General features: G+C 46.9%; 1 protein-coding gene across 2 annotated transcripts in view; it reads left to right on the top strand.

Moving 5' to 3' along the window:
• TRMT13 (tRNA methyltransferase 13 homolog) overlaps nt 1–26854 on the top strand; it is an 876862-nt gene that overhangs the window by 370609 nt on the left and 479399 nt on the right. For both annotated transcript variants that reach the window (XM_069641589.1, XM_069641588.1), the window contains one exon: nt 9448–9554. In XM_069641589.1, the coding sequence (XP_069497690.1) occupies nt 9448–9554 (107 nt within the window). The remainder of the gene's footprint in view (nt 1–9447; nt 9555–26854) is intronic.

The following is a 26854-nucleotide window of genomic DNA, read 5'->3' as shown; positions in this document are numbered from 1 at the left end:
TTTCTGAAAGACGTCGCTGAACTCTTGGTACTCCAGAGGTAATCGGGGGTCCTCGGAAGTGATGGCTGCTAGCTTGATTTCGGGCTGAGGATAACAGGTTGAAGCGCATTCTGGAAACCGGATCACCTTGGCTCGCCAGTCTATCTGAGGATTGTGCTTTTCCAACCAGGGTATTCCCAGAATCACCTGAAACTGCGGGGCCTTGATTACATCAAACGCGATCTTCTCCCGATGTCCGTCTTGACATAACAACGTTACCTCCATGGTGGTATGAGAAACTGCTCCGGAAGCTATTTCAGTACCATCCACTGTAGTGATTACGTCCTTTACCATCTTGGGACGTAGGGGAAGATCCATCCTGATAGCCAAGTCTTGGTCCACATAATTACCGATTGCTCCGCTATCAATGTATACTTTGATAGCATGCATGCGATCTGGTCTATTGGGACTTATGAGGACCATAGGCATTACCAAATGCGAGGTCAAGGAACTGGTTTTAACGCTCGGCAAGCGGACCTCTACGCTTGTCGGGCGAGGTCGTTTCCCGATTCCAGTTTCTCAGCATTTTTATCAGAAACTCCTACGGTCTTCTTGACCGGTTTCACTGAGCAATCACGAAGGAAATGTCCAGAATTCCCACAGTATAGGCACAGCTGTAATTGCCTTCTTCTTTCCCGTTCTTTCTGAGTTAATGGTCCTTTTACTACTCCTATTTGCATTGGTTCCACGGAGTCATTCCCTTTAGCGGAGCTCTGAGGTCTTGAAAGTACCCGGGTTTCAAATCTGGATCGATCGGTCTTCCTGTTCTGTAGCCGATGATCTAATTGGACTACTAGGTCGATATAATCTGAACAGTCTTGCGGCGGATTAACCACCTGTGCTAAAACGTCTTTAAGTTCCCCACGTAGACCTCTGTAGAAGAGCGTGATTCTCTTATCTTCAGGCCACCTGGTCTCAACCACCAGTCTGTTAAAGGACGCTATGTAAGCCAGGAGATCCTGATTACCTTGTCTGAGTGACAGGAGTTCATTGTCCAAGGCCTGCCCCGTGAATGTCTTGCGAACAACTTTTCCATACTGGTCTGAAAGTCTTGAAAGTTATAGAGGAGCGGGTCATCCTGTGTCACAAGAGGAATGGACCAATCTGCAGCACTACCGCTAAGATAGGAAAGTACAAACGCTACCTTGGCTTGGTCCGTTGGGAATGCGGCGGGTCTACACAGAAAGTGCAAGCGGCATTGATTGATGAATACTGCATATCGCTTTGGATCACCGGAAAAACATTCGGGCGGGGCCAAAGGCACATTCCCTGGCAGATTAATTTGCACCGGATTACTTGAGGTTGTAGGAGTGCCGCCCCCTCCATAGGGAGGCAGTGGCGTCTGTCCCGCTTGAGCCTGTAGCAACTGTCTGGCCAGATCATCCGTCCGTTCCTTGGCAATGATCAACTCCCTTCGTAAAGCGTTTGTTTCTTGGCGAGATGCGTGTACTTCTGCCCTTAGTTCCCCAAGCAATTGAGCCAGTTGATCTGTGTCCGAGGTTTCCATTGCGCCTGGGTGGGAAAATTGCGGTAGGCTTCGCGTTCTGTAACGCTCACCTGAATCCCTCGGAGGCGCAGGTCTGGGCTGGGGGTTCTCGGAGTCTTCTAGGGTCACGCGCAGGCCTCGAATGCCACCCTGGAAAAGCCCTTTCCTCACGGAGATCTTGATCTGAAGGGTGAGGTGTCTGCAATTATGAGAGCAAGGGGTTAATATGGATATATAAGCCTGACTGGGTAAGCTGCCTCCCCTTCCTGGTACTCCCAAGTAGTTCGTAGGCTAAATGTGCTCACCTTATGCAGGTGAAAGCGGAGCTCTCCATCCTGCGTCTGTGCAGGGGCGCCGAAGCCAGTTACTTCACTGGTTAATTGTCCAGCCTCTTGGTTGCAGAGGATGAAGATTTGGAGCTAGGCCGTTGTTAGCAGCACGAACGGCGGTTGCTTGAATATGGAGGTCCGGAGAGCGATGGAATGGCGAAGGTATTGCAGGCAAGTAAGTAGAAAATGTCAATTCGAAGTTAAAAGCACTTCTTAATGTCTCTGTTCCTTTTTCAGGTCGCAGAAGCAGCTGGGTAGAAAAATGGATGTCGAGGAATGCACCGAGGAGTGAGAAAGATGAGCGCTGCCCAAAACACGTGCGTATAGATGGAGTTTTGTATTTCTTAATGATGTCCTTTTGTTTTGCAGATGCGAGTAGCAGCGTCGGCAGAGGCGAGAAGAATGCAGCGCAGGTAAGGAAAGTTTCACGGAGGTTTACTAACCAATGTCTTTGCTTCCACAGGGTGCCGGAAAAAATGGAAAGCTGCAGCCCGTGGCTTGAGATGCACCGATGGACTGGGTAAGTGCTGCGCTGGTTTTTATCTCGTGCTAACCTGGTGTTCTTTTCCCTTTTCAGATGCTGCTGAAGACGAAGATGGTATTTCGGAAGGTAAGATTGCGGATTTCTCTTCCCCAGATGCAGAAGTTGAAGATTCTCTGGAGCTGACACGGTGAGCGTCCTGCTGCTATTGCAGAATAACGCGAAGCACGTTGCTTTGATCGGGCGTGGTTTAAATAGCTTACTGGAGTGCCTAGGTGTCTCCTTCCACAGCAGCCTCGCCCAGGTAAGAAGTCCCAGCTTCCAGAATAGTTCCAGTATCCAGTCCCAGGGAGTGGTGCTGGCCACACCCAGAGGTAAAGTAGTTCCAGCCATGGATGGATGAGGATTTCATCCTGCAGGTGAGTGAGCAGCATGGTCTGCAGCAGGTAGGTCCACCCAAGCACCATTCCTTACATCATGAGCCCGGCACGTCCTGTGCCGGGACTGAGTCCCCTTATGAGCCTGGCGCCACTGGCGCCAGGACAAGGTCCATAAGGCCCCTATGGGAGCCGATGGGTGCCTGGAAATGAAGTTGTGACCCAGCTTCCGAGGCAGTTGGGCTAAACCTGACTCCTTGGAGGCTGCGGTCATGACACATTCGTCGAGATCAAGACACTCAAAGAAGAGACGTCGAAGATCCCCTTCCTCGTCATCTTCTGTTTCCCCAGAAAGGGTCTCCTGCCCCACAAAACACAGCTCTCAGGCTGAATGGGAGGAATTCAGGAAGAAAATGCTAAGCGTCTTCGAGAAAGCGGCCTCGACCCCCTAAAAGACAGCTGAGGGTGATACCCTGGGTGAAAAACCCAAAAAATCGAAATGCTGCGAGTGGCTGCACCTGGCGAAAGATTCCACCCGACAGCGCCTCGGGCCATCGGGTAAGAAGGCACCGTCTTCGACGCCGTCGTCAAAGATCCCTTAGACGCACGGATCAGCGCCATCGACGCCGTTGTCGAAGGGTCCTTCGACGCATCGGTCGATCGACTCGACGCCATCGCCGACATCGACGCCGATGAAAGAGAAAACCACGGCTACTTCACAGCCAACGGTAATACCAAGAGCCTCCTGCACGACGCTGAGACCGTCGTCGACATCCTCGAGTAGGATCCCGATCCTCTCGAGTTCTTCAAGGCCTCTTCCAGTTTTCTCGACGCCGTTCTCGGCGCCTTCGAAGCCTGTCACATCGGCGTCAACGACATGGACGTTTTCTCGCCCAATAATGACGAGTTTGGCTCCTTCTGCCTTAGAAATGGGTTTTGCACCATTTCCGAGGTCAGAGTACCCCGGATTATCTTCAATCTATGAAGAAGAGGAGGATTCTGACCAGGAAACCTTTGGGTTGCAGGGGACCACACTACCTGTTTCAGAGGATTTCACCTCTGAGGAAAGATGGTTGAAAGACCTACAGGAGTCATTACATGTGGCAAGTGGGCTGGACACTTCCCCAGAAGTGGAATTTGTTAAACCAGACCCAGGGGAACATGCCGAAACACCCTATAGAACCCTGATGGCAAGGATTATTGAATTTATGGGTTGGTCTGCGCCTTCGCCTGTTTTTCAACAGGATGACCTGACAGACATATTAGACAAAGGTCCACAGGAGGATCCTGTGGTCCCCTTCCATGCAGCCTTACAAAGAAAGATATCATCTAATTGGGAAACTCCTGAAGTTACCCCTGCAGTCAATAAAAGATTGTCAGCCAAGTATAGGGTAGCTGCGGCTGACCCTGAATACTTATCAAAACACCCGACTCCTGAGAGCCTGGTGGTTCAAGTGGCAACTTCATCAAGCAGCAGGTCCGCTTACCCTACCGTCCCACAGGATAGAGATGACAAGAGGTATGATTCTATGGCAAAAAAAAGTCTTTTCTGCTTGTAGTATGGCGTTGAAGTCCATCAACGCCACCTGTACGCTCGCCAGGTTCAGTCACACACTGTGGGAGTGTGCTTCATCAGCGGCTGACTGTATACCCAAAGGAGAGGAAAGGGAAGCCTTCCTTGACATTATTAAAGATGGCAAAGATGCCATGTGCGAGTCACTTCAAACTGGCATCGATTCTGCTGACAGTATCAGCAGGGCCATGGCGGCAAGTACGACAATCCGAAGGCATGCGTGGTTGCGAAAGTCTGGCTTTGCTCCAGATGTACAGGCCAGACTTTTGAATATGCCCTTTGACGGCTCTTCTTTATTTGGTAAAAAGGCTGATGACAGTCTGGAAAAGTTGCAGACATCTAAAGCAGCGGCAAAATCGTTAGGAGCTGCAATCCGCCAAACTCCTTTTCGCCCCTCAGGAACCTCTGGAAGAGGAAAGTCCTTTCGCTATTATTGCACATTCTGGAAAGGCAGAGGACAGCCGGCTCAAAGAGGCCAAAGGAGATCCACCCGAGGTGGATGGGTCAAAAATACTAAGGCCGCAGCAGCAGCAGGTGCCTCTTTACCCTCGGCATCTGCATCAGCCGACCCCAAACCACTCTGAGGTCTTTCCACACAAAATACCTGTAGGGGGCAGGTTAACTCACCATCTGACGGAATGGCAGGCTATAACGTCAGATGCTTGGGCATTGGAGACAGTTGCCCAGGGTTACTGCCTACCCTTTCTACACATCCCTCAGAGTCATCCACCGGGGCACAGCTCTCTAAAAGTTCCAGATCCGCTCCTCTTGCAGGAAATCATAGACCTGCTAGAGAAAGGTGCCATAGAACCGGTACCTGTAGCGGACAGAACCGGTACCTGTAACGGACAGGAACAAGGGCTGGTACTCCCTCTACTTTCTCATACCAAAGAAGGACGGAGGACTGAGGCCCATTCTGGACTTACGAGAATTGAACAAGTTCCTCAGGAAGGACAAGTTCAAGATGGTAACTCTCTCTCAGATCCTTCAGGCCCTCCAGCTCCAGGACTGGCTGGTATCTCTGGACCTTCAGGATGCTTATTTCCATTTGCCAATCCATCTCAAACACATGAAACACCTGAGGTTCGCAATTGGCGACTCTCATTATCAGTTTCGAGTTCTGCCATTTGGGCTTACCTCCGCCCTGAGGGTCTTCACCAAGCTGCGAGTCTAAGGAGGGAAGGGATCCACGTCTACCCCTACCTGGACGATTGGCTGATCAGGGCTGTATCTTCGGAACAAGCTCAGATCCAGCTAGATTATGTCTGCCACTTCCTTCACAAACTGGGCTTCTCCCTCAATTTAAAGAAGTCACAGATGATGCCATCACAGAGACTCCAGTTCATTGTAGCGGTCCTGGACACTTCCCTGGGAAAAGCCTTGCAACCAGAGGTGAGGGCTCAAGATATTCTGCAGATGGTCAATAAGTTCCAAAATGCCCAACGTCTCCCAGCCTTCGACTTTTTGAGGTTGCTAGGCCTCATGGCATCCTGCATCTTCCTTGTGCCAGAGGCTCGCCTGAGAATGAGATCTCTTCAGTGGGCACTGAGAACTCAGTGGTCGCAATTCTCAGGGAGAATGACAGATCTCCTCCGGATTCCGGACAAGGTAGCCCACGACCTTCAATGGTGGGCCTATCCAGAGAACATCTTAAAAGGAGAACTGTTTTGGCAACCATGGCCGGAGATAACAGTAGTCACAGACGCCTCACTCACGGGGTGGGGAGCCCATGCCAACGACTTGACCATCAGCAGTCGTTGGTCTCCATCAGAGTCCAGACTACACATCAACCTATTAGAGCTGAGAGCGATCAGACTAGCGCTGAAAGCTTTCCTGCCATCAGTACAGGGGAGAAATGTCCTGATAATGACGGACAACACGGTGGCCATGCACTACCTCAACAAAAGAGGAGGCGTAGGGTCACTGCCACTGTGCAGAGAGGCAATGCAGCTCTGGTTTTGGGCAATTCAGGAAGGAATCGCTCTATCGGCAGTCCACCTAGCCGGAGAGAAGAACTTGACAGGGGACGCTCTGAGCAGGCAGAGCACAGTCTCGCACGAGTGGGAGCTAGCTCAGGAAGTCCTTCAAGAGATCTTTGCCCTTTGGGGAACCCCTCAGGTGGATCTGTTCGCCACAAGCACCAACAAGAAGTGCGATCTGTTCTGTTCAAGGAAATTTCCCCCGAGAGGAGCTCTAGGAGACGCGTTCGTAGTGGACTGGGAGTTCCCACTCCTTTACGCATTTCCACCAGTCCCTGTTATTCCTCAAATGATCAGGAGGTTAAGAATATTCCGGAAAACTAAGCACCTTCCATAGACTGTCCCCACATGTGTGCATCAAGGCAAAGCAGCAAAACCTGCTAACAAGCAATATTGCAGTGCATGAGACAAACGGCTTGAAGTTTCCAATTTTTTTTGTTTGGTTTTTGTTTGCTCCGAATCAAATTAGCTAATAAAATGTCTCACTAGGGTTTACCTTCAATGGTGCGGTGAGTGTAACGCTGTGATAAGGAAGATATTCCTCCTAGTTATTTTGGTACTGGGGCTTGTTCCCCCTCTGGCTTCCAGCCCTCACTGATCCCTGCGCGGTACCCGTTACCTTTGGTTATCTGTCGGCGCGCCGCCGGTTCTTGCTGGGATCCTCCTCTCTGTATTTCTGTTGCACAGGCGTTCAGGTTTTTTCCCTTTGTGGACCTGTTGCTTTGCGCTGGGACCGGAGTCTTCTGCTCTGTTTCCCGCCTTCGGGTCCCCGTTTGCCAATACTCTGTTTGAACGTCGTGGGGGAAAAGGAAATTTCTGGCTTTCCTGAATCAGGGAGCGGACTGCTCTTTTTTCCTCCCTGTTCGGATCCCCGTCTCTTTGGAACTTCTCGGACTTCACAGTTTTGTTTTCTGGTTGGCTGCTTCTTTCTTTCTCATAGTCCTTCCTTTTTATGGAAAAGGATAAACCATAGCTCCACGGATGTATATAGCGCTGCGGTTCCTTTTGGTCACCGTTCTTCATTGTTCATGTGTTCCACCTCATCTCAATAGTTCTGTGGTCAGTACTCAGTATTTTGTCAGTCATCTTCTTCGTCTCAGCCAAAATAAGGGAACTATATATCATATGGAGGTACCAGGAAGGGGTTTTTGATGTGGTGATGGTAAGAGATTTGGGTGAGTTGGAGTTGGGATGTTGTGGTTGACTATACCTAGGTGTTCTTCCTTATCCACAAGGGGGCGCGAGGAGGTCCCCTCCCATGAAATCCTCCCGCTGTGTACTACCTTGAGTGGGGACTGTTGGGAAGCAGCTTCAACACTCTGACCTCATGGGAAGGGGCTCCCCCATTGGGGAGAAGCGACATCTAGGGATTCGTCACATAATGTTTTGATTTCTACCCTAAAATGCACGAGGCATTCAACAGCTCTAATGTAAGGGATAAGAATGTCTATAGATGAGATCCTAAAATAGACTCTTCTCTCTCCTCTGTACATGCAGTAGTAGGAAGGCATTAGAACAAGGTTGGTGACAGGTGTCTTAAGGTACTACTGCAAGACTGTGTCACTATTTACAAAGTGCAGTTAGGATCTACTATTTGACCATCCTGTATTTCTGAGGACACATTTTTCTTTGTCCACCATTTCTTTCCTCTACCATTTGTGCCTCTAAACATAGACCGATCCAGTTGTTCGTTATCCGGAAATCAGCATGGCAATGCCCAAGGTTAGAGTTCTTAGGGGGAACCTAAAGATTGTGAAGCATGTGGTAACCCATGTTATGTTGTTGAGAGTCTTTGTAGAATACTAATTCGCCAACAAAGTAATATCTTGGATTAGGGTTATGTGGACTAGGTAGGGGGCTAGTTATTGGTTTTGCTGGAAGGTGGATGGTCTGAGATGTTGCATATGTCCCAGGTCAGTTGCTTTTAGAATTGTGCACAAGGAAGGACAATATGCAACCTCTTTTTTGGATTTGAAGGTGTGTGGCTTACTCTGCAAGTTGTGTGAGGCTTAGTGTTTGGCCCTTGGGTAGTGTTGGAATTTCAGAAAGTGATATGGCAGGACCTGTCAGTGATGGGTCTTGTGAATGATGGAGCAGTCATTGCCTTGATTAGGTTTCTCGACTAGTAGACAGGATTGTGGGATTATGCGGTCTCATATAGTAAGATGGTCATTTAGCTCCTATGTTGCAAAATGGTACAGATGGTGCTTTCTTCTAGCTCTGTCACAAAGGGATTTAAAAACAGTTGCTGGAAACCTGTGGGCTCAGATACCAAAATTAACCAGATCACTTCAGATCAGGGAGACTTGGCTAAAGTTGTTGTTCCAGTGGCACCTAGCCCCGGGCAGGATAAATGGAATGTAACCACAATCCTTGCGGAACTGCTGCAGGGAGTGCGGGGGGATTGGCACATGGGCCCACATATGGTGGGAATGTCCAAAAATAGACTAGTATTGGGGGGAAATACAGCAGGCTACAACCCAGGTCCTGGGGTTTCACAGGGGAAATGAATAGGTCTGGTAGGCATCCTCACAAAAGCAGCACGTAAAGTATACGTCATTATAATGATATCAGCAGCGATGGTGCTGGCGCGCAAGTGGAAATCGAAAGACCCCCCTCAAGATCATGAATGGATCGCAAAACTTTGGTCACTAGTCGCCATGGAATGGCTTACGTACTCAATACAAGAAGAACATGCTAAATTCGCTACAGACTGGGCTGGCCTCTGGAGATATCTAAAGGGCACGTAGAGCATAGTGCCCCAGATCTATGACACTGTTAGGAATTATAGATCCTCAAGAGGAGTCCAACCTATAAAGGGGATGAAGCAGAGGAAGGAAACGTCGAGCCCAGCCAAGGGGAAAAGGGCAAACAACCACCTCAGCCGTGACTGGAACCCCTGAGGGGATGATGAGCTTCATGGAGAGCTCCTGGACCGCAGGGGTGCGGGGGGAGAAAGGGAAGGCGGGAGGGGAGGGGATACCAAATGTTGAAGTTGTATTCTTAAAAATCAGTTGGAAAAAAAAAATGTTGCTGGAAATATGGACATGTGACTCTCTTCTGCAATATATAATCCATAAACGTATGACTGACTTTTGGATATCTGTTTATTTTTGATACAATACTTGCCCTATTTTAGTTTAAGTAATGATGCAAAGCTGAATTTATGTACATTTACAATAGGATTGGACCATAAACTTGAAGATAGAACGCTGTCACACAGTGTATTACAAGAGGCCTTGAATGACCCTAACAATGGAGACTCAGCTTTCAAGCACTTGAAGCAGCAGGTATGGCTCAGTATTCAACTGTCGTTGGCCATGTCCTGCCTCTTGCAGAAACTGTTTGGTCCCATTTACCTAAAGAAAAAAACGTAACTTTCCCATCAGGATAACTTTCTTTGTTGCAGCTTTCTTGGTCCATCTCTGATCGTGCATGTGTAAATGATCTTTCATGAGAATTGAACAAGTTCCTCAGGAAGGACAAGTTCAAGATGGTAACTCTCTCTCAGATCCTTCAGGCCCTCCAGCTCCAGGACTGGCTGGTATCTCTAGACCTTCAGGATGCTTATTTCCATGTGCCTTAAAGGAATGGTTCACCCAAAAAATGTTATTTCAAAAATAGATAGGCAACATTAAAAAAAAACGATTGGCGTTTTTTTTTTTCGAAGTCCCTATGTAAAATTTTGAGCAATTCAAGCTTAAAGATTGCACATGGGGGCATCCATTTTGTGAAATGGATGCCCGCCGCTGTGCTCGCTTTGGCTTTTGCGGCACTAATGAAGGAAAAGCCAGCCAGCTGCAGTAAACAAAAGCTACCACTGGGTGGCTTTTCCTTCATTGGTGCTGTACGTGGAGGACGGGGACCGGAGACTACAGGCAGAAAAGCTGCAGCTGCATCTCGGTGAGTGCTATTTTTTTAATAAAAATAAACACTAGCTGCGTTTTTTTTTCTAAGTTTTCCGGGCTGGAGGAGCCCGGAAAACTTAGAAATAAAACTGCAGCTTTAAAAACATTGTATTTATGTTTGCGGTAGCTTTTGAAGCGACCGCAAACATAAATACAACGTTATTGTGTTTGAAAACGCTGCGGTTTTTCTTTCTAAGTTTCTCAGGCTCCTCTGGCTCTGAGGAGCCTGAGAAGCTCAGAAAGAAAAACCGCAGCACGTTTTTTTTATGTTGCCTATCTATCTAAATTTTTGGGCGAACCATTCCTTTAAAAGTTGTAAAAAGGCTCTTGACAGTATCACTGCTAAAAAAAAAGTGGAAGATCAGTGATCGCTTCTTTAGCTTTTCTCATTCATCATAACTTGCATGGCCTCCAGTAAAAACTGTCAAGCATGTTTACTAATTACTCTGCCCCAGCAAAGTCTTTTTTTTTTTAAAGAACTTTATTTTTGGTTTGCATGTCACAGTAAACTTTGCTTATCTCACATCTACATAATACAGATTCGCATTACAAAATTGACAACCCAACTCCCCTTGTAAATTTTTTGCATCAGGTGCATGTCCATATATATACCCATAGAAAGAGGTTACATATAGCTAGCTGTGCGGCATGGCCCATCATCCGCGCTATCATTGTCCGAGTTTTCAGTGTCTGTGGAGGTTTCATCTAAGTATGCTCTGAACGGGGCCCAAATGTCTTTTGGTTTACATGGAGCAGATATCATATTCAGATAGTTTTCCTCACATTCATTCACGTAAGTGAGGGTCGCAAGGAACTGTTCTGTTGTTGGAGCCTGGCCGCTCTTCCATTTCTGGAGGATGCTTTTCTTCGCTACTGCGCAGGCGACGTTGAATAGTCTCCTCGTTTTTTCCGGGGCCTTGCCAATATCTCCAAACAGGTATTTAGGTGGATTGAGGTGTGCAGGGATTAGTGTTATTTCTTCAAGGATGTTGGCCACTGCGAGCCAAAAACCTGCTATCTGGGGGCAGGCCCAGTACATGTGAAACAAATCCGCACCAGGGGCGTGGCATTTCGGGCAATTGTCGCGAGTGGTCTTTTAGAACTTTGCCATTTTGGCTGGCGTGTAGTGTAGTTTGTTCAGGACTTTGAATTGTATCAATCTCAGGCCTGCATTGAGTGAGACTTTCTTAGATAGGAGACAATATCTGGCCCACTTCCCCTCCTCGATTATAATATCCATGTCTTTTTCCCACAATGCTTTGATGGTGTTCGATGATTTTGTGTGAGCCTGCACAATATTGTATAATTTGGACACCCCAGTGCCTGCCTGAGAATACAATGACTGTTAGCATACATGCTTGGGGGGTTCGTCTGGGAATGATGGCCACCTTTCTTTGAACACAGCTTTCATACGATGGAACTGTAGGGTGGCTAGTTGACTGCTGCCCACTGAGTTTGCGAAGTCTTCAGGAGTTACAAATTTACCATTGGGGAACATGGTTTTCATTGTGAATTCATATTCGGGTAGCCAGGTTTTCTGGATGGCAATGTCATACGTCGGCTTAATGCCCGGAAGTTCCAGAGCGGGGCTTGGGAATCGTAAGGGCAGTCTATGTGCAGACGCTTGCTTATTGCAGCCCATGCCGCAACTGTGCAAGAGGCGGGGCAAACTTGCAATCGTCTTTATGTGACTTCGTAAATATGATGGATCTCAAATCGCTTGGGCGGACCGAATGACGCTCGATGGGTATATGTGGTGTGTTATCTGAGGGGTCCTGCCAGAACTTTGCATAGTGTGCCTCTGCCACATAGTAGTACAATTCGAAATCGGGGGCGGCGAAGCCTCCCATTACGTAGGGTCGACCAATTTGTTCCATTTCATTCTATTCGCGCCACCGTTCCATACGAAGGTGGTGGCCATGGAACACAGGTTGTCAAAGAAGAGTTTACCCGGCCATGTAGGTACATTACAGAAGATGTATAGGAGCTTAGGGAGTACCGTCATCTTGAGGACCGCTATTCGGCCAGCAAGAGATATGGGGATTCTGGACTAAATTTGGAGCTTAGAGTGTATGGTTTGTAACGTGGATTCATAATTATCTATATACAAAGAGTTCTTGTCGTGGGAAACCAGGATCCCCAGGTATCGAATGTGATCGGGAGTCCACGACAGACCATGAGTGTTTGTGGGGCAAGTAGTGGTACGTGTCAACGGAAAGATCTCGGATTTGGATGTATTGATCTTGTAGCCTGAGTGTGTAGTGAATTCGGTAATTACCGATAAGATGGGGGACAGGTTCTTTTCTGGTTCCCGAACATATAGTAAAGCATCGTCTGCATACAACGAGATTACTTGGTATACCCCGGCCATTTTTATACCCCTAAGGTCTTGTTCAGCTCTGACTGCGGCCGCCTCTGGTTCAATGGTGAGGGCGAAAAGGATGGGTGAGAAGGGGCATCCCTGCCTCGTTCCCCTGCACAGAGTAAATTGATTGGATAGGGTACGGTTGGTTAGAACTCTGGCCTTGGGAGAGGAGTAGAGAGGTTTGACACAACCTATCAGGTAAGGGCCGAATCCAAATTTATGAAGAACCTCAAACATGTAAAGCCATGATACCGAATCGAACGCTTTTTCGGCGTCAAGTGAAATGGTTGCTGCTTGTGCCTCTGGTTTGATCTGTGCTAGAACACTGAACAGTCTGCGCAGGTTCAGGGCCGTGGATCTCGTAGGGATAAATCTGCATTGGTCGGGGTGGATTAAGGTTGTCATTTTGAGGAGCAGTCTAGTGGCCAGCACCTTTGAGTAAATCTTGGCGTCCGTGTTAATCAGGGACAAGGGACGGTAGGAGGAGCGTTCATATGCCGGGTGTCTAGGTTTCAAGAGCACTGTAATGACTGCATCTGACATGGACTCAGGGAGTGAACTAGTGTTCATAGGCTCTTTCCAAACAAAGGACAATATTGGGGCGAGTATCGGAGAGCATGCCTTATACAGGTCGACGTTTAGGCCGTCCGGCCCTGGAGTTTTAACCGCTGCTAGTGCCTTGATCGCTTCAGCTATTTCCTCGGCCGTTATGGGTTGTTCAAGGGACCAGTTATCTTCTAAAGTTAAGCTAGGGAGGGAAATCTTACTTAAGTACGACTTCACGTCGTCCCGTGTGGATCTATCGTGGTTGGCGTAAAGATTAATGTAATAGTCCGTGAACTCAGAGTTTATTTCATCCTCCCCATGCGCAGCCGTCCCCCCATCTGTTAGAATACTTGCAATAGGGGTGTGGGTGTGGTCATTGCGAAGTATACGGGCCAGATGGTGGCCCGCCCTGTTCCCCTCCCCGTATTTGCGCGCCCTGGACGGGATGGCCAGGTATTGTTGTTCTTTGGTAGTCAGTTCATTAAAGGTTTGGAGGTTTAGACTAATGTCCGCCAAAATACGTTTGTCATGGGTCCTACTATAGGCAGATTTGAGCGATTGCAGGATTGATTCTGTGTTGCCCAAGTTGGTTTTAACGGTTCTGAGGAGACCAGATGTCTTGGACATAAGGTTGCCTCGTACCCACACCTTAAATGTTTCCCTGATGGAAGCCCAGCTGCCCACCGAATCCTTATTCAGTTGGAAGAACTCCTCCGTCTCAGTGTATAGAGCCTCCACCACATTCGGGTCCTTCAGTATATTGGGGGGCATCCTCCATCACTGTGCAGGGCGATGGATGTCAGGGAGCAGTATATTTAGAATGACGGGGGAATGGTCCGAGATTGTGCGCAGAAGAATATCGCAGCATTCGATGGAGTTGATGAGGGGGGAGGATATGAGCCAGTAATCTATTCTGGATTCAGAATCATTGGCCGAGGAATAGAAGGTGTATTTTCTATCTGTGGGGTGGGTCCCTCTCCACGCATCGGACAAAGCTAGTTCCTCCTGGGCTTGGTGTATAATGTTGGCTGTTTTAGTAAGAGCTCTAGGCTTATTTGAGGACCTGTCTAACGTAGTGTCAAGGATAGTGTTCAGATCTCCTCCCCACAATACCCAGGCTTCCGTTGTAGGGCCAGTCTTTGCAAGTAGGTGTGTGTAGAATTCTGGCTCATCCAGGTTTGGTCCATATGTATTGATCAATATACATTTTCTGCCAGCCACGGTGCCCCAGACCACAACATATCTGCCCTGTGGATCAGTTATACTTTTCTCGGTGGAGAACCCTAGTGAGGGGTGTATTAGCGTGATGACGCCTCTGTTTTGGGAGGAGTATTCCATATAATGCCTATTGTTTCCCCACTGTCGCAGGATACTTTTGGTGGTGGATTTTAATGCATGAGTCTCTTGGAGCATAGCGATTTGTGGTTGGTGTCTGTTAATGTAGGCGCCTACTTTGCTGGCTTTCGCCCTGTTGTTTAACCCCCGGATATTCCAGGTGAGCAGTTTTAGTTTAAGCCCCCCAAATGCATTAGTTTTCTGCGCCATTTCCGTGTGTCATATAAGAGCGTGTGGAAGTGGATTTTCTCGTAGTGGAGGACAGCAAGTGAAACCGTGAGTGCAGTTTTACCAATGGTTAAGCCAACCGAACATTGTGCCTGGTGCCCAACAGGGGCTGCCAGCAGCATTAACATAGTGTTCGAACAGTGAAACAGTCCCCTGTTGCCCGTACCCACCCCCTCCCACACCATCGTGCTCAACTTGATGATGAACCCTTTTACCTAACTTGTGGATGTTCCCAAAGAAGGGGACGAGTGCAGCAACTCCGCTTCAAGGTCGAGCGCATCTCATCCGGCATTGCTAAAGGATGGAGGGCAGGGGAGTTCTCCCTGCTGCATCCTGTTTCCAGCATTCACAGTGGCCAGCATAGCCCAGTCCTGACTGCGGCTTGGCTCAATGAGTAGGAAAACAGGTTATACAGGTTGTTGCAAGTCGTTCTGGTCAAGTTCCTGTCTCCCGGGCGGGAGGGGTATCGAGGCTTCCATGTAGGCCAAGGCTGAGGCAGGAGATTCGAAAAAGTGTGCTCTTCCAGCATGTTGTATGCGAAGTTTCGCTGGAAAGAGAAGGGCGTAGGGGACCTGTCTCAAACGTAGCTGGCGCTTGACAGTTTCGTATGATCGTCTTTGAGTCTGGACCCCTGCGGAGAAGTCCGGATATACATGGATGTTGTCGTTACCAAACCTAAGGGGTCCTTCCTCTCTTGCCAGTCTGAGGATGGCGTCCCTGTAGTTCAACAGTTTGGCAATCACTGTGCGGGGAGGAGCCCCTGGTCTGGGTGGTGGAGCGAGGGTAAGATGTGCCCGCTCGACGAGAAACTGGGGTGAGAGTGCCTCCTCCCCGAGGAGAGACTTCAAAAGGTCGATTCGGGACTCCATTGGGCCTTTGCAGAAGGTCTCCGCGAGCCGACTATGCGGATGTTGTTCCGTCTGGATCGGGATTCCAAATCGTCGCATTTATCGCAGAGTTTATTCATTTCCCCTCTAAGGAGTGCAATGTCCTGGGTGTTTTGCCGAGTAGAGTCCTCATTTGTGCCAATTCTGTTTTCAGCCTCTGTGATTCTAGCACTTTCCTTGTCTAGGCAAGTTTTTAGGGAGCCTATCGTGGACACATTGTCGTCAAGTTTGACGTTAATGGCCAGGAATCCATTTTGAACTGTTGTCAGCAGGTGGTCAAATTTCGTATCTTCTGCATTTAGGGGTGAGGCCGAAGATTGAGGGTCCGGGCATTCAGGAGATGATTGTGAGCTAGTAAAGGAGTCCATCGGTCCCGTTCCTGGCCTTGCCCGCGTTTTTTACAGGCATTGTGGAGGTGGAGAAATGGCCTGGGGTTGGTTGGATGAGAGGGCTGCTTATTAAGGTGTGGTGGAGGAGGGCTCAGGAGGGCGCAATGCCCGCTGGGATCCCAGTACGCCCGAGACGGCGAGTGTTCCAAGATGGCGTGTTCCGTGGCGTAGGCGGGGCAATGACTGCAAGCGTTGACAGGCGTGAATTTTCACGGTGTAATTTGATGGTAGAAGCACAGAGCCAGATGTCGGGGGGACACAGGATATGTTTGATTCGGGTCAGAGAGCCCCACACGTGCCCCGCGCCCAGCCGCCGCGCCAGCCCAGTCCCACGTAGCCCTCACCTCGGGAACAAGGAAGGGGTCGGGAACGTCCACTCCAGGCCCTGTGGTCGCCGTGAAGATCCGCCGAAGGGCCCGGGGGCCGGCACGGGGCACAGCGACGATGGTCCGGGAGGCTCCGCTGCAAGCACCTTCCACCGAGGGAGGGACGTTGCAGGGCGCCCTATGCCGGACAGGGCACAATATGCCTAGAGAACGCGTGGCGCTAAGTGTCGTGGTCGCAGTCCGCCGGTCCCGCTCCGCCCACTGTGAGGCCCAGCATAAGAGGGAGCCGCGGCGCCCTCGTAGATTCTCATGGAGCTGCGAAGCGGCACAAACCTGTGTCCTCAAGATCCACCAGGGTTTCCAGGCCAGGGAAGTCTGTTTTGAGTTGGGATTTTGCCTGCAAGGTCAGGATGTTCTCCGGGAGCAGTGCGGGTAGCTTACGAGGTTCGATGCGATCCGGAAACAGGGGATAATTCAATCAGGATTCATGCCAGAGAGGAGCTCCTCACTCAAGCGGCCATCTTGTTGCGCAGCAGCGCCCCCTCTCTGCCCCAGCAAAGTTTTAATTTGTAGTTATCATTTTAAATATATTCTCCTGTTTTACCCTGGTTTTAAAAGAAAACTTGATTTTAGTTTAAGCACAAGAATAGCATACTGGAAGTCAAGTTACAAACTTTCTAGATCATGAATGACTAATAGAACATAGTAAGGAAATAGTGGAGCTTGCCACAACTGGCATCAAGGTACAAGAATTAACAGAAAGAGATTAGGAGCATATACAAACAAGAGAATGACAAGTCAGCCAACAATTTATTAGTACGAAGGACTGCGCTAAACATAACTATCTTAGAGACCCTAGGGATCATTTGTTGCAGAGCTGTACAAAAAGGATAAGGCCAATGAGCAGCACTGACCTGGATAGGGAGGTAGATATGCAGGGACCTGCTTTGATTGATTGAAAAAGATGACGGAAGCACCTTTTTTCTGTGGGTTTAGATGAGGTATTGATAAGTTCACAATTGGTGTCGTCCATTGGGTTAAAATAGAACAAATCCCATAATCATCCATCACACGCAGGAGTAGAAGCCCTAAACCAAGCATGTGCAGCACTCTGCCTAATAAGCTAGAGACCCGGGCCTTCCAATTCATACACTCCATGGGGAAGATCAACTGTATAGCCCGAAATACCAAGCAAAGAAGACACTGACTGCAACTCATTTAATGCTTTGTTAGTCTAAAGCCAGAATGAGGATATTGAGCTGCATGACAAAGCCAAGAGGATAAAAAGCACCCTCAGCAAGCCACACATCCTATACTCATCCAAATTCTCAGGAAAGATTCTGTGAAGAGAAGAAAGGGTGTGGTATAGTCTGTGTATAAACTTAAAATGTAATTGTGTTTATAGTTGAATGAAACCTCCTTTGTTTGTCTGCATATGAATAACTGTTAGGCCTTGCTACACTGCTTATAAGCGCCGACCCTTACCCTACATCACCAGCCATATCGCAAGTGGCTTAAAAGGCATCTGGTGGGCAGAAAAGCAGGCACACTTGGCATGCAGGGCATAACAAAACCTGTCATACATAAAACATTTATAGAAGTCACTCTGCAGACATGAATTCACTGCCTCAAATAAATCACTGGCCTTTTTTACCCCAGTTCTCCTCATCAGGTTGATAAAGCCCCTCTTGTGGGTGATCCAGATGCCTGGTACTTGGGCACTATATAGCATCGGGGCATATACCATCGAAAGCTGACCTCTCCTAACCACATACCCAGTCTTTCCATATAAGGGAGATCACATACATCTCCCTGTGCCTCACTGACTTAGTGCCAAGAAGTACAGAGCACGGGCCATTCATTAGAGGCTACTATGGACTCTTCAACAAACACATGATGCCTCTTGGATACTGGGTCAAACTAATGTGAGGCATATATATGTTTATTTGCTTTTTTTTAATTGTGCATTGTTCATGGTATGACCTTTTTACACAATTCCAGCAGTGCAGTTAATACGAATAAATAATACACAAATACTCTTCACATATTAACACAGTTCATATAAAAACAATAATTACATTTCATACCTCCTAAAATATATTTTGAGAAAATCTAACATTAAGACAGTTGTCTTTCTTCTCTTTAAGAAGCCGAGCTACTTCAGCATTCTTGTAATTTCCATTGTTAAAAAAAGTTTCATATCCCGAATTTAGGCGTTCCCATACATCTTCTATCACATGATTATAGCTTATTTTAAAAAAGACCTAAACATTTGTTCTTATGTTGCATAAGGCCAACATTTTTCCTGTATTTATAAGATTTAACCGAAATCTAAAAAATTGTTCACACGTAAAAATGCCTCCAAACTGCAATAACTATGATATGATATGATATGGCATTTATAACGCGCCTATACACAAGTGTTTCAAGGCGCGACGAGGCAAGGGAGGGGAAAACAGTGGAAGACAGACAACGATCTTACTAGGCCAGGTGTCATTCAGATCGCGCAAGTGCGAGGGTAGGGAGAAAGGGAAGAGTGCAAGGGGAAGGGAAAGGGGAAAGTGCAATGCAGTACATGGGAAGAAGAATAAATACGATAAATAAAAACAGCCTGATGGTGGCAAGTTCAAGGTAAAAGCAGACATAAGTGCTGGTAAGGGGACTGAAGGGATTTCAGAACCAGTCCCCAAGTGCAGGGGGTTGCCAGAGAGGCAGGGCAGGTGAACAATAGTGGGCAAATTAAAATACTTACTGTAAGCCAGCAAGATGAAAGACGAAAGTTGCTTTGCGTTTATAATAGTCCAGTGACAGCACTAGCACCCGGCCACCGCAGACCACACCTGTAGAACAAGAAGAAAGACTCTGATCAGCACACCACAGTAGACCACAACGATAGCTCTCAAGTTTTCCTTCCTCACAAATCACAACACTCCGCCTCTCACCTGGTCTAAGGAACAATGATACCAGAGGTTTATAGTGCTTCCACTGCCAAATAGAGTTTGAAATGTGTGTCAGACAGCTCCAGCATACACTTCACTGCCTGCCAGCCCAGATCAGTGTAAGAAGTAGGGAGCTCAGCCTCTCCATGAAAGATTTTGAGTTATAAATTGGAACATTAAGGAACAAATAAAGGAAACAAAGCACCACCATCTTGATCAGGGTAATTCGAGCAATCTTCAAGAAGAGGTGCTTATCCAACTTTGTGCTTGCAATTGTAAACATTCAAAGGCAAATGAGAACTTTTCCCCAACAACTGTTCTCTTTCTCAACAGTTATATCTACCCAGATATTATAGGCCACCCGACCCCCAAGTCACTGTGAAATCAGAGGGATGTGATGGGGTAGCCACCTAGAGCGCATAAGCTTCTGAGCACTGTTGCTAGGTAAATCCCTGTAATGTGCCTAGATAAGAATATATTCACAATGCTTGTTCTTCTCTAGCTACTAAGATACCTATTTAGATTTCTCATTTTCATTGCTGCTCTTTATTTTAAGCAGGTTTGCTGTTTCCCAGCTTGCTCCCTTACACACTATTACTCTATCTGCGTTTTCTTTGGTCTCTCTGCTGAAACTTTAGTTTCCTTTTTCTTCTGTCACTTTCCTGGCTCTATTTTGACTCCCATCTCCGCTCTCATTTTCTGTGTATAATTTTCAAATGTCTTCATTGTCATGCCCCTTCCTATTTCTCGTCTCTAATCTCAATCTAGTGGTCAGTCCCTTTTCAGTTCAAGTTGCGAAGAAAGGAGGAACTAGAAAACAGGAAAGCTAACGGCACATTCTACTACCTCCGTGTGTTAACATGACATTTTGACTAAATTGCCTACGCAGTGCAGAATTTATTTTTATTCTTCAATACTTTCACTTCGTATTGTGTTTTTGAATTGTATTACTGCTAACTGTGTTTTGGATACTTCTGTGCAACAAGCAAGCACTCGTAATTTAAATCTTGTGTGCATCTTGTGTGCATCTTGTGTGCACGTTATCAAACGGGAACTACAGTTCCCAGGAGCACTCACTGCCTACTTAAAGAAACATCTGGTGCTTCTGCGCCGGCGCTTCTGAGGCAAGCCAGTCTGTGCCGGTCCTCGCCGAGCCCGTCGCCCTCAGCCAGAAACTCTGCATCTACTAGGCTCCTCGACATCAAGCTCTAATCTCTGGTAAGAATGGGCTTTACTGAAGTAAATGTACTCTTTTCAAAGCTACAAGAGCGGCAAAAAATGAAAGCAATACATGCACGCATGCTAGAGATCCTTGACAAACCTGACAGCAAACTGGCATGCACTGATCAGGACTCCACCAATGACACCAGTCCGACTCCACTTAGCACTCGGACCCCTCCTTCTAAAGCACATACTACACATACCACCAATAAAAAGATAAAGGCGCAAAACACTCACAAACTAAATGAGAAAACTCTGTCCTCCCACAATTTGAATGACTTAAAAGTATGTCTACTGAATACACAATCTCTTAACAATCATGCTCAATGTGTCCATGACCTGATACTGTCAGACGACATAGACATTATGTGCATTACTGAGACATGGCTATAGGACCCAATAGGTCTTACATGCTCTATAGCAGTCCCCACAGGCTACAAAATCCATTTCACCAACAGAGACAGGGGGAAAGGGGGCGGGGTAGCCATAATATCACGAGATTCCATAACTGTGTTCCCCACGGCTACAATATGTTCAGGTTGTGAAACCTTACACCTTAAATATTGTCCTACAAACAACAACTGTATTAATCTCATACTTGTCTACAGACCACCCTCACTCGATTCTGAGTTCAATGACAAACTCATACACCACGCCAACTCTCTAATAGGACAAAACAAATCTACAATTATCCTTGGAGATTTGAATCAATGGCGCGGTGATTCTAAAGACAAAGAAACAATCCATCTTGAAAAAAATCTTCAAAAAATCCAGTTTAATGTATAAAACCATGATCCCACCATGACCAATGGTCACCAATTGGACTGGGTTATTTCTAATAACATCGAAACAAACAATGTTACTACTACTCCTTGTATATGGTCTGACCATTACAAAGTAGTTTTCAATCTACCTGCTAACGACGCCAAGAAAGTTCACTCAAGAAACTTTAAAAATATCGAAAGCACTGATCTACAATCTTGCGTGAACAGTATTCTGGCCGACATTAAGGAAACGGACTCCTGTGACACCATCAGAAGCAAATATGACCATGAGATGCTAAGTTTGATAAACCAAAAAAGACCCAATCGCGAAAAAACAGTCAGGCCCAATTCCAACCATCAAAAATGGTACACACCAGAACTGACTAACCTAAAAAAGGAAAAAAAACCTTAGAGAAATACAATGGCAAAAAAAACAACTGACAACAATAAGATCAGTTGGAAGTCACTAGAAAATCCTATAAGAACAGCATTAATGAAGCAAAAAGGAACTACTTCAATAGTCAAATTGAAGCTTCCGCAGGTTCAGCAAGCAAACTCTTCGACATACTGAAATCCATTGACACACCTCAGGCCCTGGTCCCCAATTTCAATCCTTCCCAACTAGAATGTGACAACACTCAGATAGCTTTCGCTAATAAAATCACCCAAGCGAGAGAACGAATTGCATCCGCCCTTGAGACCAAGTCCCAACCTAACCTCTCAGTCGAATTGACGACTGACAAGGTGAAAGAGAAATTCCAATTTCAACAAATTTCTATCGATACCATGAAAAAAACACTGGCTTCTATGAAACCATCATCCTGCGCGGAAAACAAGCTTCCACCTAAAATTATACTTGAACACCCTGACATTTTCGCTCCTTTATTTACAAAAATTGTAAATTCATCTTTCTGAGACAAAATAGTGCCAGTTAATATAAAAAAGTCACTATTACCCCACTTGTAAAAAAAAAACAACCTAGACCAGTGTGACCCTAACAACTTGAGACCCATTACGAATTGCAACTTCACCCTTAAGGTCATGGATAAAATCGCTACAGCTCAACTACAGGAATATGTAGATAAAAACGAGTTACTACATCCACAACAATCCGGCTTTAGAGCCGTACATAGCACAGAGACAGCAATGCTTGATTTACAAACGAAAATGCTGGAAATCATGGACAAGGGCAAAACCGGCTTACTAGTGCTTTTAGACCTTAGTGCAGCGTTTGACCTGTTAGACCACCAGCTACTACAACAAGCGCTAGCCAAAACTGCAAATTGCTCCAATGAAGCAATAAACTGGCTCACCTCCTTCCTTGAGAATAGAATTTCACGTGTCTACTGGGGAGACAAATTTTCAACCGAACATAACATCTCGTGCGGAGTTCCTCAAGGAGCTAGCCTGTCACCTCTGCTCTTTAATATCTGCATACGCCTCCTGTGTGAATTACTAGAACAACTTCAAGTGTTTTTTACTAACTACGCCGACGACACCCAGCTAGTTATGGAACTGAGCGGTGATTATGTAAAGGACAGTATTACATTGAACACCCTCTACAAGAATATCGAAGAGTGGATGAACAATAATTGGATGTGCCTTAACAGCAACAAGACTGAGTTAATGGTATTTGGATCCACCCAGGCGCGTGCTAAACTGACATCTGACTACAAGGCATTTCAAATCAAGGAATCTTGCATTGAAGTAGTTGGTAAGGTTAAAACACTTGGCATGACGCTGGAAGCTACACTCAATGCAGCTGCTCAAGCTATGTATGTCAGCAAAAACTGCAACTACTACATTAGACTCCTCAAAGCAATCAGAACCCTTCTCAATGAAAAGAATTGCACCACTATTGCCAGAGCCACCATTTTATCGCGTTTGGACCATGGTAACGCACTCCTTGCTGGTGCCAGCAAGCAAAGCTTACACATGTACCAACTGATTCAAAATCAGGCGATAAGAGTTATCAAACAAAAATCAAAGAGAGATCATATTAGCGAAGCTAGGCGCAACCTACATTGGTTGAAAATGGAAGACCGTGTACAATTCAAGTCCTTGTGTCTAACCCATAAATGCCTTTATGGAAAAGCACCTGACTACCTTAAGACCAAACTTACACCCTACAACCCAACCAGAACATTAAGATCTGAAGCCAAGGGTTTGATAACAACTCCTAAATTCAAAAAAGAACTAGATCTAGGAAGAGCCTTCCCCACCCGTGCGGCAGCTTTCTGGAACAAACTACCAACATGTCTCAGACTGGAAACTAATCTATACTCATTCCGCAAAAAACTTAAAACCATGCACTTTAAGTAATCCTAGATAAGATTCTCCGTCTACTGCTGCCTTAATCCCTCTATGGACTGTATCGTCCCGTCTACTGTTTTTGTTTTCTATCGTCTGTCTGTGTCTTCACGTGTGCGCCCCGATGCTTACGAGCAGTTTGGCGCAATACAAATAAACAAACAAATAAATAAATAAATAAAATACAATCTGCAACCCTTCTTGCTCTTTATGTTAAAATAATTCAATTTGTCATTGTTGTTCCCATGCCCCCCTGTGTTCAAGACACTTTCACTCTTTATAATTCCTTGCTGATCCTCCCTTCTTTTTCTGCATTCCACTATCATCTCAAAACTCAACTTCGGTCTGTTTTAACGTAAATCCCTGGATCATACCTGCAAAATGTCATGTTTCAGTTCCCTGTGATTGGGTGGCCGCCAACATTTTGTACTATGTGATGAAGTTGTGATGATGCCACTTGCCTGCCCTTGTTAGTGAGTGGTGGGACTGCCAGGTGGTCTGGTGCTAGCATGAGGAATATCTCCTGGCTATTCCTACCCTACCACATGCTAGGGGGCACAGGCTTTTTATGTTGCCACCACAAACACACCTTCCTCTTTTACAAACTTGATGAATTCTGGATGTGACACAGGTTCAGAAATCCCTATACACATGTACAGATGGAAACAAAGGGACCCAAATTTGGACAGCAGTTTTCAGAGAGTCCATCCAGTCAGCCATCCCACAAGGCTCCATGCTCGCTGGTTGTCACAAACTGCCACTGCCTTCGGTGGACCCTCTCCTAATGTATCTGTTCTTAACTATACGAAAGAAACGCCCAATGGAGGGACTTGCCATCTCCAAGTCCCGCATCAGAACTGGAATCCATCAGGGGTTGGGCCCACCAGACAATCCCTATAGCAACTGACTGCAGAGACGCACACCTGAGTTCACTTACCCCAGATAGAGGCTGAAAGGCAGGACCCAGGGTATGGCATTCAGAGGTCCACCCAAGGGGAAGATGAGCCAATCCCAAGTCCCATATCCAGGATGTAAAGCATCTCCAGGGGCCAAGCCCAAAAACCAATGCCCACCCAAACTACCCCATACAAGCACCCTTTCATCAGATATTGGTTGGAAAGTGGGGTAAAAGCCCACAAGTTTGGTTTGGCAGGGTGGGAGTTTGGCAAAGGAGTTGGAGATAGATGTTCAGAGCAGATTGGTGAGTGCAGAGAGTACACTGAGGAGGTTGGCAAGAGATTGAAGGTCAGAAGGAGCTGTGAAGTCAGAGAGGTAAAAGGAGATGCTTGAAGAATGCAAGGAGGAGATTGGGAAATAACTGGAAGTGGTTTAAGAGTTTAAAGAGGAGGTTGGTGACAATCGGGATTTGGTTGAAGAAGAAGTCAGAGAACCTCAGGAGGTGGGGGTTGGAAGTCAGGCGTAGGTTGGAGGGTGCAAGGAAATGGTTGAAGAAAGCAAGGAGGGGGGATAACACAACATCAGAGGATGGTCTTAGACACTAAGAAGGAGGATGTTGAAAGATATCAAGGAGGAAGGGGGGGGCAGAGAAGCTAGAGAGATTGTCAGACTATGAAGGCTCCAGTGGGCCCAGATGGCCCTAGGTAGGTATTAAAGGAGGAGGAACTATCACATGAGGTGGAACCAAACCTGATTTGCGTACGGTCTTTCTGAAATGGCTTGGCTGGCTGAAGAACGATGGTCTGGAGGGTTTAGTTAGTTGCCCAGAGCTGTGCCAGAGGTTAAGATTTATTTAAAACCTTCCAGTTATCTCTTTTGTTTTGCTGTAGGAGGGGGCTGCGACCAGGATCCTGGGAGCAAGGAATAGGCAAATCTGGGAGGCTCAATCTCTGGAGACACAAGAAACCCATCCTCTGTGGGTCTTCTGTATGTCTTTTTAGAGCTGAAACTCCAAATCTACCTCTTCCTCGAGGTGGACCGATGAAAACTGCAGGCTGGGGAGTGACTGGCCTGGGCACCCTGAGAAATCTGAGGGTATTCTCACTCCTACTCCCCTTCGATCCTCTGCACATCACTTTTGGATCTTGACCCTGGGGGTGGAAAAGCGAGGGAGGATCACCTGGGTGGAGGGTCGTTGATGATTGGGAGTAGGATATCCTTGGGGGAAGACATGGTATCCCCCTTTCTCTTGTGCCGGTTAACCAAAACCTCCCTCTACTTTTCTGGGGTATTGCAAACCAGTTTCCCTAATTTTTCCGCATACAACACTTGACTACTGAGACAGAGAAGAGACAACTGAGAGTGATGAAGATTACTTCTTTTCACCACTTTGGTACTAGTGCGAAAACGATGCATGCAAGGAACTGTGCGGGTCAGGCATGTCCATCTAATCATGGTGAGGCAGGGCCAATCAGTTTTTCACACCTGCAGCCTGTCAAGGGGCTTCAAGTGTATAAAGGGAGACTAACTGAGAAGGAGAGAGAGCCACAACCTGAGTTTGCAAGAGCAGCAGCAGACCCATATGAGGAGGCAGCCAGGGTGGTGCATGAGGAAGAACCAAGACATCGTCAAAAGACCCAGAGGATTTATGGGACCCGAAATCAATGGGAGTTTTAATTTCTCCAAGCCTGGAAGCCTCCTAAGCTCGCCACATGCAGCAGGAGCTGCTGGGGAGCAAGGAACCTTAACGACGCAGTCCGCATCTGACAATAAGCATCAGAGGTGCTGGCGTGAAGGAGGAACGATGCGGCGAGCGAAGCTCGCACCAGTCGGTTTCCTGGCTTCTGGAGCTGGAGAGAAGCTTCTGGGAACCATCTGACGAACACAAAGGAGTCTGATAAGTGTCAGAGGGACTCTGCAGCATCAGAAAGCTGCTAAAGGACCTCCAGTAAATAACGGTCCGTGAACTTTAACAATTGAGCGAATATTGAATACCGAACTATATCAAACTCTAAATTTGAAAGAAAACCAATATATCTTGAGTGCCAAACTATATGAAAACTTAACATTGAAGCAAGCAAATATATTGAATATCAAATTCACTCAGTGTGCTTTACATGTATTTCTCGAATCTAGATATGCTTTATGTGTATTTTGGACTCTCAAATCTAGGTGTGCTTTACATCTATTTTTGACTCTCGAATCTAGTGGGCCTTTAACTTCTCTGTGTTTGTTTTGCACCTCATTCCTGCTAGGCCGTCTGGTGAATTGTATCGTGCACTGTGCTTTTCTGTCCCTCTTCCCCCTTTTTTCCTAATCCCAACCCCCTTCCCCACTCTTCTGCCGCCATGGTGCTCTCCGTCCCTCCCATCTACTCTAACTCCTTCTCCATCACCTATTCTCCCTCTTTTTCAAAGTCTGGAAGGAAGACATTTAAGAAGGCCCTCCTGATCTCCAGCCCTGTTCTGCCCATGG

Source organism: Ambystoma mexicanum, chromosome 1q (assembly GCF_040938575.1).
Source record: "Ambystoma mexicanum isolate Mex_15411 chromosome 1q, UKY_AmexF1_1, whole genome shotgun sequence".
Taxonomy (NCBI): Eukaryota; Metazoa; Chordata; class Amphibia; order Caudata; family Ambystomatidae; genus Ambystoma; species Ambystoma mexicanum.
This window is presented reverse-complemented; position numbering and strand designations above follow the sequence as displayed.